Source organism: Dipteris shenzhenensis, chromosome 32, assembly GCF_047967505.1.
Source record: "Dipteris shenzhenensis isolate YYH24624 ecotype China chromosome 32, Dip_SZ_1.0, whole genome shotgun sequence".
Taxonomy (NCBI): domain Eukaryota; kingdom Viridiplantae; phylum Streptophyta; class Polypodiopsida; order Gleicheniales; family Dipteridaceae; genus Dipteris; species Dipteris shenzhenensis.
The window spans coordinates 18,665,585-18,682,813 of NC_141627.1; the positions used below are offsets into that span (position 1 = coordinate 18,665,585).

Consider the following 17,229-nt stretch of genomic DNA (forward strand, 5'->3'; position numbering starts at 1 on the left):
TGTTTTTTTATAAATAAAATAAAGGGCACTAGGTTTTGATTGTGGGAAGTTGTTTCTCTTAAAAACAAACTCAAAACTGAAGATTATATGAGAGCAATTCCAAAACATGTTGAAACATTTAAGCCAATGATTTTGATTGAACAATGCCCTAGCTTGGGAAGCCTTTTAAAAAATAGGATCTATCTAGTCATCAGTGTTGTGTGTGCACTTGCGTTGCCTGTCTTTATAGTCGCCACATACGGCCTATAAAAAGATCACATCTTGTTGCCATGTCTATTTACTGTGTGCGTACCACACCACAAAGGGTCAAAAACTTACATCTGTAGTGTGTTGGAGGGTCGAGTCGCATAGACGACAAATTCGAATGCTTCTACGTGGCTATTCTGTGAATTGGGAAGAAAAAATGTGTGAAGTTCGTTTTACCCGACAAGTGCATTTGCTCGTCGTTTGTCCTATGTCCTAATGTTGCCACCTTTGTTGTGGAGAAAGTTTGGGGGGAAGACACGTGGCAGTAGAGAATGACGTGGTGCGGATAGAAGGGACAGCCAACAAACGACGACTGGAGGGCCACGTCGGACGAATACAGGAACGTCTGCTGACGGGGAAGACCGAAAATGCGAGGCGGTTGCAACACGTGGCAGGGAAGTAGGTGGACGCCCCTGTAAAGGTTGTCCAGGTGGCATCGTCTTTTAAAGCTCGCAAGCTCCGGCAGAGCGTCCGCCATAGCCAAAAGCTCGCAAGCTCAGGCAGAGCGTCCGCCATAGCCAAATTTGATACGATTCCGTTTCGATTTCTGCGATTGTTATTCTTCTCGGGAATCCCTGCGATCATCCTCAAAATCATCGCTCGGAACTCCTCGAATCTGCTTCATTCAGTGCTCTCCAGAATCAGAGCAAACAGCAGAAAGAGTGCTCCGAATCCTTTCAGCCGCGCAGAATTCTTCATCGCTCATCGGCCGACACAATATTTGACGTCGGTCTTCGCCGCCTCGCATCGATGCTCGTTATCTCCGCCATGTCGTTTTGTTTTCATGGAACATGAACAGTTTCCGGCCCGGCTCTATAAGCTGCAAGCGCCACCGAACGGTAGTTTGCGAGAAGGCGAGGAAATCCAGTAACATGCAATGGGAAACAGCGCATCCCGCTCAGGAAGTTGCTTCGTTCCGGCCACCTTCGCCTTCGCAGAGCCTCAATTGGATGAAGGCTTGGGCCATTCCTTCTACTACTGTCGACCTGCCTTGGATTCACCATCTCCATCCGACCGGTATCTTGCGACGCACCTTCCTCTTGATTCAGAGGCTTCCAATGGTTTCCTCCGATTGAACCATCAGATTGCCGAGGACTCTCAAAAACGAAGCGATCTTTTGGAAATTTCTTTCAAATCCATCTCCGGTGCATCCGTCAGTGCCAACGCATCTACTTGCCGCAAATTCGCCTCTCGTCAGCCGTGCAACTTCTTTGCAAATGTTGGGAACTATCGTTCGACTGCGTTTGAGAGTACACCTGCCTTCATATGGATTCCACTGCAACCGGTTCCGATGGAGCATTCTCTGTCCGGACTCATGGATGGATCACAATGTGAGAAGGCGTCTCGTACTTTAGACAGGCGGTTTCTGTCAGAGAGAGGACTCACGACAGAGCACCCTGTCCTTACCGAGAAGCGGATACGGAGAAGAGGTTTTTTGTCCAGACCCTTGAGAAGGAACCTGGAGCCTACAGACCGGAGTCTAGTCTCTGCCCCGCTAGCACGTTCATACGCTGCTTATCTGAGGGGAAGAAAAAAGTCTTTGGCTCAACCGACCAGACCTTTTCGCAACGCAGAGAAGAAAGTTTTATCGAGAAGTCTGTCTAGAACATCTTCTACGGTTGTGAGATCTCTCTCTGCTCCTGTTCAACTTTTGTGGGGGCATGCTAAAGAAACCATCGGTCACTGCGACCGCCCTTTTGATTCTGGCCGTACATCATCAGACTTGGACTCACGGGTGAGTCATAATTTGCAATGGGCACAAGGTAAAGCGGGGGAGGATCGGGTGCATGTGGTTTTGTCCGAGGAACATGGCTGGCTTTTTGTTGGGATATATGATGGGTTCTATGGTACTGATGCACCAGATTTTCTGGTGAGCAACCTTTACCGAGAAATACTCAAAGAATTGGGGGGTCTTCTTTGGAATAGAAAAGAGAGGCTGACCGGATTCGAGCAAGGAGTTCAAAGCCAAGGAGATGACGTCCTCCGAGGAGAGGCTCATCGAGAAGCAGCTGTCTTGAGCCTTGGCAGTCACGAAGAGGCAGGTTTTCAAGGTCAGCGGATTGCTTCAAACTTAGACAAGGATTGCAGTAATTTTGAGGAAACTACTGCATGTACACTGGCCGAGGAATGTATTAGACCTAACAATAGGAGCGAGAATGCTGATCACGATCCAGGTTCTTGTCCAATGGGGACTGTTAAAGATTGGGCAACACAGACTGGCGCTCAAGGTTTCATCTGTGAGATGATGCCTCGAGGGTTACCAATTTGTGACTTGAAGACAGGTTGTCAACCAGAGAAGCAGAGTGCGATGAGTAGTTATAAAAGAGACATGACACTTAGATCTACGAAGACAGTAGGGACTGCAGGGCTCAATGTACATTGTGAAGGGAACAATTTGCAACAGAATGCCAAGAATTCCCTGCTAGAAAAGCACAGGAAATTTGAGTCTGGCAGTTCATTACTTGCATCAAAGCTGAAAAGAGCACTTAAAGGGAAGGAACATCACAGGAGACTGCTTTCATGGAGTTCAGAGAGTGAGCAAGCTCAAGAAGGACCAAAATTATCTGAGGATAAGAGCAGGCAAGGTGCAAACGAACTGTACAAAAATGGCATTGCTGATCACACTGCTGTCCTCAAAGCTCTAGCATGTGCACTGGCATCTACAGAAAGAGCATATTTGCAGACGACAGAAAACTTAAAAGATACACCTGAGGTGATGATGAGGGGTTCTTGTGTCTTGGTTATGCTCATGAAAGGTGAAGATGTATATGTGATGAATGTAGGTGACAGCAGAGCCATATTAGCTAAAGTGAAGAGTGACTCTCAGTCTATTTCAGCTATTCCTAAAGGCCCTGCACTGCCTCAAGCGGATGGCTTGGAGGGAATTGGAGCACGAGATTCTCAGCCGCAGCAGCAAGATCTTGAGGGCATAATGGAGGAAAACTTTCACACGTGTTCTAGTGCTGGACCACCTGCAGCAAGTCTTTTACTAAGTGCATTGCAACTCTCATTTGATCACACCACGAGTGTTGAAGAGGTGAGAAATTTAGTTGCTTCTTTACCCTATCATAGATCAGATTGGCCTCTAAAGGCAGGCACGTTGTCATCTGTTCCTTTAGAAATCTGCCACTCCTGTTGATATCATCGAGCGATTCTTGTCTCTCGTTTTTAACTCGACAATCCAGATGCAAAATATCCAGTTAGTGCTCTGGAGATAAGAAAAGCTTGCCATTCCAGCAATTAAATAGAGTGGTAAAGACATTTGGAAACTTGAGTCTCAGAAATGGGGCATTGGAAGTAAAGAGCCATCAATGTTGAAGTCTCAAGTTGCTTGAGTGCTGCTTTCTTCTCCTATATGGGAGTGTAACTTTTACATCTCTGTTGCAGCTTGCTTTTTCCAGAATGTCAGTTGGAAACCTCTGCTTTAGAACATAGTTACAAGGGAACAAGAAAAACGGAACAGGAATGTTCCAGGAATGTAACTATAGTCATAATTACAAGGGAGCAGGAATGTCCAGGAACGTCCGATGCCACATCAAGAACATTTCGGGTTGGGGGAAAGTGGATTCACAACGGAATGCAATGTCATGTGACATGTCATCAAATTGCATGGAAATATACCAGACGCTTTTTATAGCTCCTAGGGAAAATTTATTGAGGGGAACTGAGAGGAGGGGCTCTATGTTGTATGTAGCATAGGTCACTAGCTGCCTCATTCTTGCCGCTTATTGGTGTTTATAAAATTACAAAAAAAGCTCCTAGTCCCATCGTGCACACAGGCGTGCATTTGGGCCAGAAGGCATCACTGTTTGGCCCAAATGTGCGCCCATGCGCATATATGGGCCAAGAGGCTCTTTTCTTTTTGGTTCGCTCTTATGCCGTTACTTCTTCCCTTTAATTGGTGTTTGCTAAACTCTTATGCCATGACTTCTTGCCCCTAACTAGTCACTCTTAAATGATTCATAGTGATATGTTTTTTTTCTTTAATGAACACCAATACACCCCACTAGATACACATATATAGCAAAAAAGAACAAGTACTATATAAACAAAGAAAGCAACCACTTCAACTGGTGTTGTATTTTTAAATATATCTTTGTTCTCCAATTCCTCTCCGATAAAATGTCTACCCACTGGATGACCACCAACCAAGATAAGCGAGTTCTGGAGACGAGGCCTCTAGAAAGCTCCTCTCTCCCTCGGGGAAGAAGGCTGTTCAAAGTTCAAAGTTGATATCATCTACCATATGCTAATCTAATGAATGGGAAGCAAATGCAGGTCGTAGATCCAAAGGACAAAAGCTAGTGAGGTCCCAGAACAAACCACATGGAATGAAAGCAGTAATGCTGACAGAAAAACTGCCTCAAGGGTTGAAGCCTCGAGTCAAACACAAAACTACAATTTAAGACACTAAGACCCTGAGATAAGTTCTTGATCTTAAATTTTCAGGGCTTGAAAGAGTCAATGTGTTTCACATGCCACCCTAGCTCTAGTATCCTTAAGATTGTCCCTGCCATAGAACATGAAATTCTGCAACTTTTTGAAGATTTGTCTGACATTGGATGGCACAGTACATCATGGCAAGAAGAACTTCGCCAAGAGCCAGAGCTCTACATGCAAGGGAAAGCAGAGGTGTACTTCAAAGCACTAGCTTCTCCTTGACATTCTTAGGAATTGGGGGAAATATTGTGTGGAGGAAATAACTAGGACAACCTCAAGTACATGTGAGTATAGCCTCGGGGGACCCAAGGAAGACCAAGGTCTGCTCCCCAATCTGGAGTGTCCTCCTCTTGACTGGTAGAGAAATGTGTACGCTCTTGCTACCAATGAGACCTACCAGAAGCTGCACAATAAAGATCAATTGTAAGCTGGACCTTTTTGACGGAGCAAAAATTCCCACTTGTATGTAATCATTTACATAGTTCTTGGGTTAAGGAGTTCCTCAGCCTGCATGATGGGATAAGGAAATAATTAGAAGTGCTGGCTTCTAACGTGCAAAAAATAACCCAGAGTCTCTTTTTTGAAAGGGTGTGGGAAGCTAAAGGGCAACTTTGTCTAGCTGATGTGGAAATCTTGAATTGGAAATTCTGAACGATTTACTCATGTGTGCACCAACTGAAACCCTACCAGTCGAGCTAGAATACAAGTGATGCTTGGAGTAGAGGATAGTATAAGGTGAGGGTAATCTCATGGTTGGAGTTGGCAGCTGAAGAGGGTTTTTGGGAAGAAGAGGGTCCCTAAGGGAGTTGGGGGAGAAGGGAAAAAATGCCTGGGGATCCAAGGTGGGAGGTCCTGGAGGGGTTGTTTGGGAGGGGTATGAGCATGCCAAAGACACACAATAACTCTTAGCAGTTTGGACTGCCAGCCAAGTCCTAATGGGACCTATTTGAAGCAGCGTGATGGCCCCTCTCATGGCCATGAGAGATGTTTGGGTACTGCCCTCATTGCCTGTAATCCTTTTGTACACTCTATCAAAAACTTAGTTGCTTCAGTCGCTAAGATGGAGTCTTTTTGCAACCAGTGTTCAAGATCCCGTAGCTTTATGTTCGGGCGTCCAATTTAGAATGGATGTCAGTTAAGGTGAGGTATCTGCGGTCCTCAAGGTTATGATTCACTAAAATCTTAGGACCGTACATGAGGGTTCCCTCTAGGACATAGACCCTCGTTTTTATGATTTGCTACAAAATCTTCATTTTCTGTCTTTTAAAGTTGTGTGATTCTTTGACCATTCTTGTCCATCTTTTCTAGAAGAAGGTATGTCCATCTTTGACAGGACACTGCTCATGAGGGACAATTTTATGAGAACTTTTGCTCCTACGTGCAGGTAATGACCCCCACCTTTTAGCCTTACCCTGGTACAAACTTCACAGTAGTGCATGTAATACTGTATGGAATTGATGGAGAGAAGGTTTAAGAATATGTACTACCCAACGCCTACCTTGATAACCATAATGGCCTCTCCATCTATCGCACATCATGAGCTGATGCATTGGCATGACAAACTTGTGCCTCTTTGTGTGCTTGGGCTGTCCCAAGATAATGGGACAACTATTCAATGAATGGGCACACCCCCTTGTGAAAGGACACACGCCTTCATCCAAGGGACACATCTCACCGTGAAGGCATGCACCCCTTCGCAGACACACCTCTTGTGAAAGGACACATGCCTTCATCCAAGGGACACATCTCACAGTGAAGGCATGCACCCCTTCGCAGAAGAAACATGCCTCTTTGTGAAGAGATACAAGAGTGCCACACAATGTGCAACCTTCACTGAAACACACCCTTGCCCAAAAGGACACATGCTGTCACAACGGGATGTATCTCTTTGCCAACGGGCACACCTTTCCATGACATGCTCAAAAGAGGTGCCAAATGGACACATCTTTTCTATGTAAACTCTTTACATTTTATATTGAGAAATGCAATCCCTAGATGGATGAAGTAAGTTTGGCTCCCACTCCTTCAAATCTCATACCTATGGAAATGTCTTTGGACAGCTTGGGAAGACCAGAAAGGAGGCATCAAATGGTAGGGCTTTCGACAGGGCAACTGTATGGTAATTGCTTAGTGCTCTATTTGGCTTTTGGCCGTGTTGCTGTCTTCCCGATGCATGCATGGAAGATTTCTAGGAAAGGGTTTGCATGCTGGAGCACTTCTTGGAACGGAAAGGAACAGAGATGGAAAAACTTTAACACTCTTTAGGCTTGATAGATTTCATAAGGAGATCCTGCAACAATGGATGGAGTTGTGCGACAAGGATGCTATGGCGCAGTGTAGTAGGAGGGCAGAATTTCATCAATGGAGTATGGATTGGCACCTTTGGCTTGCTTCCGATTCCTCGTGTGACTAGAGGGTCTAGCAAGCTTATTGCCATGCTTAATGCTCACTGGAAATCTTATGATTGATAATGCTAAATGGAAGGAGAGATTTTTCTGGATATCCGGGGTAAGTTAATTGTGCTGCTGTGGCTCATTCTACACAAAGCGGTATGGGTTGAAGCTATAGAAAAAGAATTGGGAATTTCATATGGGGTTTGTATGAGATGTAAACATACAAATGAAGATCTCCTCCAGCCGTATATTAATTGTCCCAATTGTAGAGGGGTCTGGAGGGTATAACTGGGCTATGCTGGCTGCCTTCTATGCTCAATAGGAATGCTAAGATATTACTAGCTTCACTAACTAGCATCTTGGAAACTATTCCAGATTTATGAGAAACTAAGTGTGGACTATGATTCAAAGAGAAACTGCAGTAGGTTTGGGAGAATGACGGTTGGCTGAGGCCAATCAGATGTTCATGTTGGTTTATAATGAGCTTAGAGGATCTGCAAGTGTGAGTGGTGAGGCTCAAGAGAAAGTAGAGCGGCTAAAGGCAACCATAGATGAGATAGCCATTGATAACCCGGCCAAGGGCTGTTAAGAAAGTATATGTTCTAAGGATTGGTGGTAGTATCCCCTACTATTATGCTTTTTGAGAAGCAACGGCTGCACAGTTTTGTAACATTTTAAACTTTGTAAATAAAGCAAGTTTTTTAAAAAAAGAGATGCTAGATGCATCCTTTTGGATACATTACAAATTATGCTGTTGCCTTTTCCCAAGGGACACCCACCCTTTGAGGTCCCTAGCAAGTACCCATCCTGCTCCCCTGCCAAAAGTACCTCCCCTTCTTGGGTGTCCTGCATTAGAGCCACTGTTTCTATAGTTTGCCGCCATTCCCTATATTGTAGCCTCCTTGTACACGAGATCCAGCCTTCTTCAACATACTTTCAAAGAGACATAAACAGTTGGAATTACAACATAGCTGAAACAACACGTGTTCAAGGCAGAAAATGGTCCATACAACATGTTACACAATATGGGCATAATAGCATTCTAAAGATCCCCCCCCCCCAACACACACACATCACCAAAAAAAAACAAAAAAAAACGTGAACTTCTATTAAGCATGGCCAAAATACATGGAAAAAGGAATTAAAAACTCTCTGAAGTCAAATAGAAAAGTGAGCCTATCATAACCAATCGGAAGTGCCATGAGGGATCCTTTGGCAGTGTAAGAGAAAAATAAACCATTTTCCCAATCTCTCATTAAGGCTGCTCTCCTGGCCTCAGCTGCAGGTGATGAGCCTTCAACTTTGCTCCAACTGGCCATTAGGGTGTGGATAATATCCTTCTAGATCACTGATAGTGATTGAGAAGTAAAAGTATGGATCCCATTAAGGTCCTTCGTGCATCTATCTCTAAATCTCCTAAGTGGTGAGACTGGCAATAATCTCCCAAGCCGATTCTATGGAGGAGACATGGTGTCTGTGTAAGGAAAACTGCACTGCAGCTAGGGTGATAATCTGAGGGACTCAAGTGCCTCTCCTCCTCCTGCCAAGCAAGAATGCAATGGCCTGCCAGAGTCTCCAGATCCTTTGGGTCTTTCTACATCCCCAAATACAACACTGAACGGACCCGAAGGCTGTAAGGCTTCTCAGGCATGTGGGGTTTGCTCTGAAGGTCTATCTTCAGGAATTGACTAGAGTCTGCCATGCTGCCAGAAAAACATAAAAATCTGTCTCTTTCGGTTTAGAGTCCACTCCAAAAGAAGGTTTGCATAGGCAAATTGATGCCAAAGGACTTCCAATGTGCTCTCCAGGTGCGAATATTGGGGGTTCAAAGGAATCTGTTGGAGTGGCCATCCACCATAGAGCTAGATGCACCAAGGATGAACCATGAGAATCAATGGGTGCGGGTCTATCCATCATCGGCCATCACTAAAACCAACCACGATGATCATATGAGGGAAACTTGAGGGTATCTTCAATGAATCCGGAGTGCAATATTTGCATCTGCTTCCTCATTACGCATCTTGGTCGGGACTATATAAGGTGGGTGAGTGATCCCCAACTGTATAAATTGGGCAAGTGATCCCCAACTTGTGAAGTGATCACCTCTACTAATCCGTTCAAGCAAAAAAGCAATGCCATGCCAGATCCTCTAGGCCTTTTTGCAACTCCAAGGGCAGTGCTGCTCGTGGACACCAGATTTCCTCTCCAAAGGCGCCTCTCTAGAGGTTCAGAGCGATACCTTTATGCTGGAAGAGCCAGATAAATTGGAACCTATCTCTTCCTATGGGACGTCTCCAAAAATAATTTTGAAGTGGAGGGATGACGTCAACTCATTACTATCCATTAAAGCGTTGTGTCAGCCCATCTCCACTCACCTGCGTCCCATGTAAGTGTCGAAGGGCACAGCCACCATACAATCAGGATTACCATCATATACTTTCAATCAGAGAAAGATGAGGATCAATAAAGAAGCTGCTATCAATATATCCAGAAACTCTGATAGTGTAGAATGGCTTGGGTGGGTTCTTGAACTGGTAATCTAACAAGGTCTCTAACCTCCTGAACTGCATAAACAACTGTGTCACCCCCAATCCCAAAGTATGCAAATTTCCTGTAGAGGAACACCCATGGGTGAGAGACACAATTGAGTCTACCTCCCTGACCCTATCTGTGCGGTGCTGTGCAAATAATCCCAAGGGATAGCTATTTCAATCTGCACAGCGCCCCTGCAAGCACCTCTAAGATCCTGTGTAATAATGTACCTCTCCAGAGAAGGAAGCTGTATGAATGCTCTCTAGGCACCGACTGTCGATGCTGGTCCTCTCTTCCATGTTAAAGAACGTGTACCCTTACACCTTGGTACCTAGCCAAACCTCCCGCTCAGTCGAAGAATGGAGAACCAATGGAAGAATCTTAAACCGATTTGAAGACAGACTTACATTCAACTTCAAAGAATATGTGTGCACAAGAATCAACTCACAAACACTCACATCTTGCGTAGTAGATAGTAGTAGAACAACCAAAATAACTCTCGCTATATATATAATTATAAATAAATAAATATTATATATATATATATATATATATATATATATGTTTTTCAAGAAGAATAACTCCCACTATATTGCGTAGAACCTGCACCAAACAAACACTCACATGTGTCATAGTAGATAGTAATATAACAAGAATTTTGAAGTGGAGGGTTGACGTCAAACCAGTACTATCCTCCAACTTGCGGCATCAGTCCATATCCACAAACATACTCAACAAACTATCTGGATCTTGACAGATGCCTCTTGCCTGGCCACCTCATTCTGCAAGCAAGTGCCTGTTACATATTCGCCTTTGGCACAATGAGCTGACAACCCCTAGCATGTATAATATATCATCCTACATGCCAGACGCATGGCCTACCAGCACTGTAGGTGGACGGGTCTCTATGCCACACCCATTAATTAACATTACAAGGTACCATTTGACCCATAGGGGCCTCAACCCATCAACCACAAGGGATAAAGGTTATCACTCTCCTCCAACACTCCCGATGGTTTAGAGAAAATTGTTGTAGAGTGCCAATCAACCACCAGAGGGAACCTGGGCCACCACATGTCTCCATCATGGGCACGTTTCTCTAAATAGATGAAGCTGCTTAGAGTCCTTTGTCATCATCCATGCAAACAGCTCCTTAGAGTCCTCTGTCATCATCCATGCAAACAGCTGCTGCAGGTTATAACTTCCGCCTCCGCCAGGGAAACTTTTTGTCTACACTGAGCATGCACAGTTGGATCTGTGCCTGCTATGTGTTTTCATCGCAGGTGCCGATTTGCTTTGAAAGCATTGATTGTTAAAGGCCTCCATCACAACTGAATCCTTTATTATGTCATATTGCAATATACCTGATCCTATAGGGTCCCTAAGACATTGACAAGGAGAAGTGGAGGTCAAGCTTTAGAAAATACATTTTCTGTGTGTTTTTTTTAAATGAATTGGCCCTTGACTCTTGTTGTATATTATACTGGATATGCATAATGACCATCAAAATACTATAAGATTTCTTGAGTTTTCAAAGTTCTTTTTTCCTCGAGAAAAAAACAGAGTATTTGTCTTTTGTAATTATTTCTTCTCCTTTGCTCTTTGCAAGCATTGGCATTGTCAGCAGATATACTGACACAAAGGTCCCACTCAGGAGGTTCGTAGGATCAGAGCAGAGCACCCTGATGACAAAAAGCTTATCGTTAATGGACGTGTCAAAGGCAAATTGAAAGTCACACGAGCATTTGGTGCTGGGTTTCTGAAAAAGGTGAAGCTTCAATTTTAGTTGTGATCAGATCACATTATTCACACGGTGCAGTGCATAAAAACATTTGTTGAAGGAATATCATTTGTTTCTGATTTATTGCTTTTGCATAGAAGATATAATCAAGGCTCCAACTTTAAAAGCCTGGAAACTTTATGATGACATGGCACTGCACTGTGTGGTTAGATACTTTAATCACACACAGTGCAGTGCATAATAACATTTGTTTGAAGAAGGTATATAATTTGTTTGTGATTCATTGCTTTTTCTTAGAAAACATAATCAAGGATCCAAATTTAAAGGCATGGAAAATTTTCTAGCTTCTAGCTATAAATTTTATGACCAATCAGGTTCAAGTGAGCCACCTGTCTTGCTCTGTATTGACACATTTACTTTGAGTCTTATTCTTTAAGGAATCCACTATCCCATTGGCTTCAAAACTGTCATATTACAGAGACTTTCTCTTTCGAAATCACCTCTCTCTCTCTCTCTCTCTCTCTCTCACACACACACACACACACACATTTTTGTGAAGACTCTCTCTCTCTCTCTCTCTCTCTCTCTCTCTCACGCGCGCACACACACACACACACACACACACACACACACACACACACATGAACATCCACACACAACTAAGAAAAAAAGAAGAGGGGATATATGTGTATGCATGCACAAACACACATACATGAGTACGAACTTACACACATCTCTATTTATGTTTTCGAATGAGAAGAATATTCCATCTCATCCTATAGAAGTACAAACTTGGCAGAACAATTTCAATGTTTTCTTAGACAACAGGCTAGAACACAAAGGGGCAGCTCACTTACACATGTATGTGTTGTTATCAGTCAAAATTAACTGATAATATTGTAATTATCATGAATGTGGGCAATATGATATGGTTTGTATGATTTAGAATAAGAGGCATATAGGCCATGGTTGAGATGGCAAGTGTTAAGCCAGGCAATCTCCAATTCTAGAGGACAGGATAATCAAAGGTCAAACTGGCGCAAAGGTCCGATCACTTACAGGTAAAAACACCACAGGTGACTCTCCGTCAGGACCCAAATCAACAATCAAAACCCGGACAAAATTCCACAACCAAAGCCCTGCCAAAGAGCCCCGGATTGGAGGCCACAAAAGGCCCCTTTCTGGCCGACCAAATCTGGCCGACCAGATTGACCTGGTCGGTCAATATCTGACCAGGTCGGTCAGATCTGGGCCAACCAGCTGGCCGACCAGCTGGTTGACTGACTGGCCCCTCCCTATTTAAAAGGGGGGGGGCCTAGGTACTCCTCACTTCTTCAAGCTCCAGAGGTCCCTGCACACCCTGAGCCTCTTCTGCCCCCTGGCTGCCTCCTCTGCTGCCTCCACTTCTGCCTCCTGGCTGCCTCCTCTGCTGCCTCCACTTCTGCCTCCTGACTGCCTCCTCCGCTGACTCCAAATCTGTCTCCTTTTCTGCTCCAGATCTGCCCCAATTTCTACTTCAGATCTGCCCTAACTTCTGCTCCAGATCTGCCCCAATTTCTGCTTCAGATCTTCCCTAACTTCTGCTCCAGATCTGTCCCCAACTTCTGCTCCAGATTTGCCTCCAACTTCTGCTCAAGATAATGTTCTTTCTATTCCAAATCTGCAGCAACTCTTGCATCAGCTTGCTGTCTCAGATTTGGTTCAGTTCCAACTTGTGGAGCTAGTGCAGAAGTCCACTACAGTTGTCTTCGCTGGAGGACTGATGTTTGCTTCTTCCAGAGCTTCTCACTCATATCTTCTCCTATACTGAGTTCCGTTTGTGATATATCTATTTCTTCTTCAGCTATCATTAGTCTTCAGTATTGTTTTATTTGTCTCCAAGTACTTTCTTTATATGGTATCAGAGCCAGGTGTGCCAATCGACACTTGAGCCTTGATCTGGAAAGCTTGGAAGATAAATCATCACCTGAAGATGTCTTCTCCCTCTTCCCCGAAGCGATCTCAGCCTGAATCGACCTCTATTCAACCACCACCTTCGTCATATGTCGAGAGAGAGTCTGCAAGGATTGAAGGTGATGAATACCTCTCCAAACTCTTTAAAGAATTTGCTGAATTCCAGAAATGGAAGGAACTTGAAGCAGGTACCCGCACACCTCGTGCCTCTACCTCTCCACGGTTCTCTCTGATACGTCAACAAGGACCTCTATTTAACTCAGAAGAAGCTGAGCAACATCTCAAGTTCGGTGCCGACGAAGAACAAGTATACCCTGACGAAAGAGGACAGGCCGGCATGAGAACATTGGGTTATTCGACAGTGCCTATCCCACAAGAATCAGTGCAAGGTATGTTGCCCTATTCCCTTGGTGCAACTCCATCTATTATGCAAGGCATAGGAACGAGTAATCACGAGGACACAGATCCATACATGCATGTGAACACGCGCAGACGAGAAAGGAGAAATGCGTCTGACAATGAGTTTGCTTTCGGTTCACATTCTTCCTTCCCTCCCATCCCTCTCATATCTTCCGCTGCCATCTTTCCTCCAGTGGCTTCTCATCCTCCTCCTTCTCCCATGCCACTGGACTCCTATAGTTTATTTCCCTCTATCTCTCCCGCTGCCTCTTTTTCCTCTCTCATGTCATATCCCGCCTCTCATGTTCATCCCTCCCCCTCAGGACCTTCTCCAAATTCTTTTATTCCTCCGGTGGTGCCGCCTCTCCCTTCTTCTCACTCCGCTCTTGTTCTAAATTCTCTTATGCCTCCACCGGTTGCTTCTCCCTATCATTCTCTTTCTTCCTCTCATCCTGTCTCTGCAACAGCCAAACATGCTTTCACTGATATGACTCGCTTTAACGGGTCTAATTATACCACATGGTCAAATCTCATGCGCCATGTGCTTGATTCTCAAGACCTATGGGAACTCGTTCAAGGTACTGAATCGCCATCTGATCCTCATGTTTATCCTCATCAGGTAGTTCGCTCGTGGCGACATCGTAATGCCACTGCCATTGTCGAAATCATGCAAGGTCTTTTACCTGAATTTCACTCTCAATTACAGCATTTTGATCTTGCCTTTGAGCGATGGGCTCATCTCACTGACCGCTATGCAGCTCGAGATCGTACTCGTCGCATCAATCTTGATCATGATCTCCAACAATTCCAGATCCTTGCTGACGATGATCTCAAGGTTAAACTAGTTGATTACCGGCGGTTAGTTGCTGAATTTGCCACAACTGGTCCTCCCAAATCCGAGGATGACCAAGTTACTTTCTTCTTAAACAAACTTCCGCCCAAGTATTTCAGTTTTATGCAACAAATCATTTCTCAACCATCTCTTCCTACTTTTTATGAGTTCGAATGTCAACTTTTGCGTTATGCTCGCCTTTACTCTCAAGTCCACAAAAAACATAACGTTCCTGCTTCAGAGGGGGCTCTTCTCTCCGGGATTCAAAAAGCTCAACCCAGCTCCGGGAAGCCCTCTCCTACTCCTAACTCCAATAACTCCTCTAGTAGTAAACCCGCCTGTGACACCCTTCCCAAAAAGAATAGGTTTTGTCAGCATTGCCAGAGAGTTGGGCATATTGATGATGAATGTCGCTCCAAAGCCAAAGGCATTCTTCCTCAGTACCACAACTCCTCAGCCACCCCGTTGGACTCCACAGCCCCCTACCACGACTCCTCAGCCACCTCGTTGGTGCCCTAGGAGTGGTCCTCCTCCTCCGAACACTGGTCTTTGGAGACCACAGGGCCATGTCACTAATCATTTCACCCCATCTCCTCCTTTTCTTACTCCTGAAGGTTTATCTGACTGGTCCACTGGAGATTCTCTAGACTTCACTTCTCAAGCCTTGATCCATATCACTGAGATTGACTCCTCCCCTTCCTTATCTGGGTCAGCTTTTCATACTCTTCCATATGGCTCTAAATCATCTTGGATTGTGGATAGTGGAGCCACTCATCATATGACTCCTCATCATGATCTCTTTATTTCCCGACAACCGGCAACAGGGGGAGTCCGTTGTGGCAATAACTCTGTTGCTACTATTCATGGTGTTGGTTCAATCACATTTGATACTGACAAAGGCCCCAACCTTGCTCAATTGGATCAAGTGTTTTATGTCCCCCAATTAGGGGTCAATCTTCTTTCCGTCCACCAACTTTGCCTTCTTAGTCGCACAGTGCTATTTACAAAGATGCATGTCGACATCATAGATGAGACCTCATGACTCCTTTTAGCTAGAGGTGACGCCCAACCTCATGGTTTGTACTTCATAACTCAATTTCTTGAGACTTCCTCCCCTACCGGCTCCGAGTTTCATCGGCTTAATGGTATTGCTACCCTGAAAGATCCAACTGACACAGAACGATTATGGCATTATCGTCTCGGACATTTGTCCTATGACTCTTTATATGAAATGTCTCGGGATCATCTAGTTGATGGCCTACCTAAATTATCGCGAGCCAAAGATATTTGTCATCCATGCCAATTAGGCGAACAAAGTCGAACTCCTTTTGCTTCTCATTCCACTTCTCGAGCTAGTGAGATATTGCGTCTAATCCACCTCGATATTAGTGGCAAATCTCCTGTTCCTTCACTGAATGGCTCACAATATTTCTTCTTAATTGTGGATGATTACTCTCGATATCAATGGGTGTTCTTCATGAAAGAGAAATCTGACACTTTTTCTTTCTTTGCTACTTGGGCTCGCTTGGTTATGAACCAAATGGGAAAGTCTATTGGGATTGCTCGTAGTGATAATGGTGGTGAATTTATTTCCCATGAATTCACTCAATTCCTTCACGAGCATGGTATCCAACGCCATCTTACATCTCCAAATTCGCCTTCCCAAAATGCTCGTGTCGAACGGAGACAACGCACAGTCATGAACATGGCCCGTTCCATGCTTTTTGCAGCCGAGTTGCCTGAATGTCTCTGGCCAGAAGCTGTGAATACTTCTATCTGCATCCTTAATCGTTGCCCTACTCAGCCCATCCCGAACATGACACCTTTTCAGGCCTTCTATGGCTTACCGACCTTCTATTTCTCATATTCGCATCTTTGGATGCCGCGCGTACACTCATACTCCCAATGATACTCGCGGTAAACTAGAACCTCATGCTGAACTTCTACTTCTAGTTGGCTACTCAGCAGAAGCCAAAGCTTATCGCTTATTTGATCCTCGCACAAACAAAGTTTTGGTTCGCCGAGATGTGGTCTTCGATGTTCTAAAAAATTCCTCTATTCTCTCTGCTGATGACGTATCTACTCCTGTTCCCTCCGACAATTCTCCACCTGAAATTTCTTCCTCTCCTCTCGAAACTTCTCTCTCGCCACCCATTGCTTCTCCTCACGACCTGCTACCACGCTGGTATCGCCAAACTATGAAGGATTCCGGGATTATTCCCTTAGAACTTCCTCCTTCCGGTCCTCGACACTCTACTCGAACAACTTCTTCCACTACCACCGCCTCCATTTTTACCACGGCCTATATCATACATTCTGAACCTGCCACTTGGCAGGAAGCAGTTCAAAATCCTGCGTGGCATCGTGCCATGGAACAGGAGCTTGAGAGCATTGATTGCAATCAGACCTGGATTTTGGTCAATCGACCCACTCACAAAAAGGTCATCGGAACCAAGTGGATCTTCCGAACAAAACTCAAAGCCGATGGAACACTGGACAAGTACAAAGCTCGCTTAGTAGTGCAAGGATTTCGCCAAAAACATGGTATCGATTATGAGGAAACCTTTGTCCCTACTGATCGATTAACTTCCTTTCGCCTTCTTCTCGCCCTAGCTGCTCATCACCGCTGGTCTATCTATCAGATGGATGTCAAGAGTGCCTTTCTCAATGGCTACCTTGATGGGGAAGTCTAT

The 17,229-nt window shown here is 44.7% G+C and overlaps 1 protein-coding gene across 2 annotated transcripts in view; it reads left to right on the forward strand.

Annotated features, from left to right (window-relative positions):
* The first annotated feature begins 774 nt into the window (after positions 1 to 774).
* The window catches only part of LOC147880404 (putative protein phosphatase 2C 4), a 51,941-nt gene continuing 35,486 nt past the window's right edge, over positions 775 to 17,229 (forward strand). For both annotated transcript variants that reach the window (XM_087370774.1, XM_087370775.1), the window contains exons 1-2: positions 775 to 3,283; positions 11,266 to 11,379. In XM_087370774.1, coding sequence (XP_087226900.1) covers positions 1,124 to 3,283; positions 11,266 to 11,379 — 2,274 coding nt within the window. In that variant the 5' untranslated portion in view covers positions 775 to 1,123. The remainder of the gene's footprint in view (positions 3,284 to 11,265; positions 11,380 to 17,229) is intronic.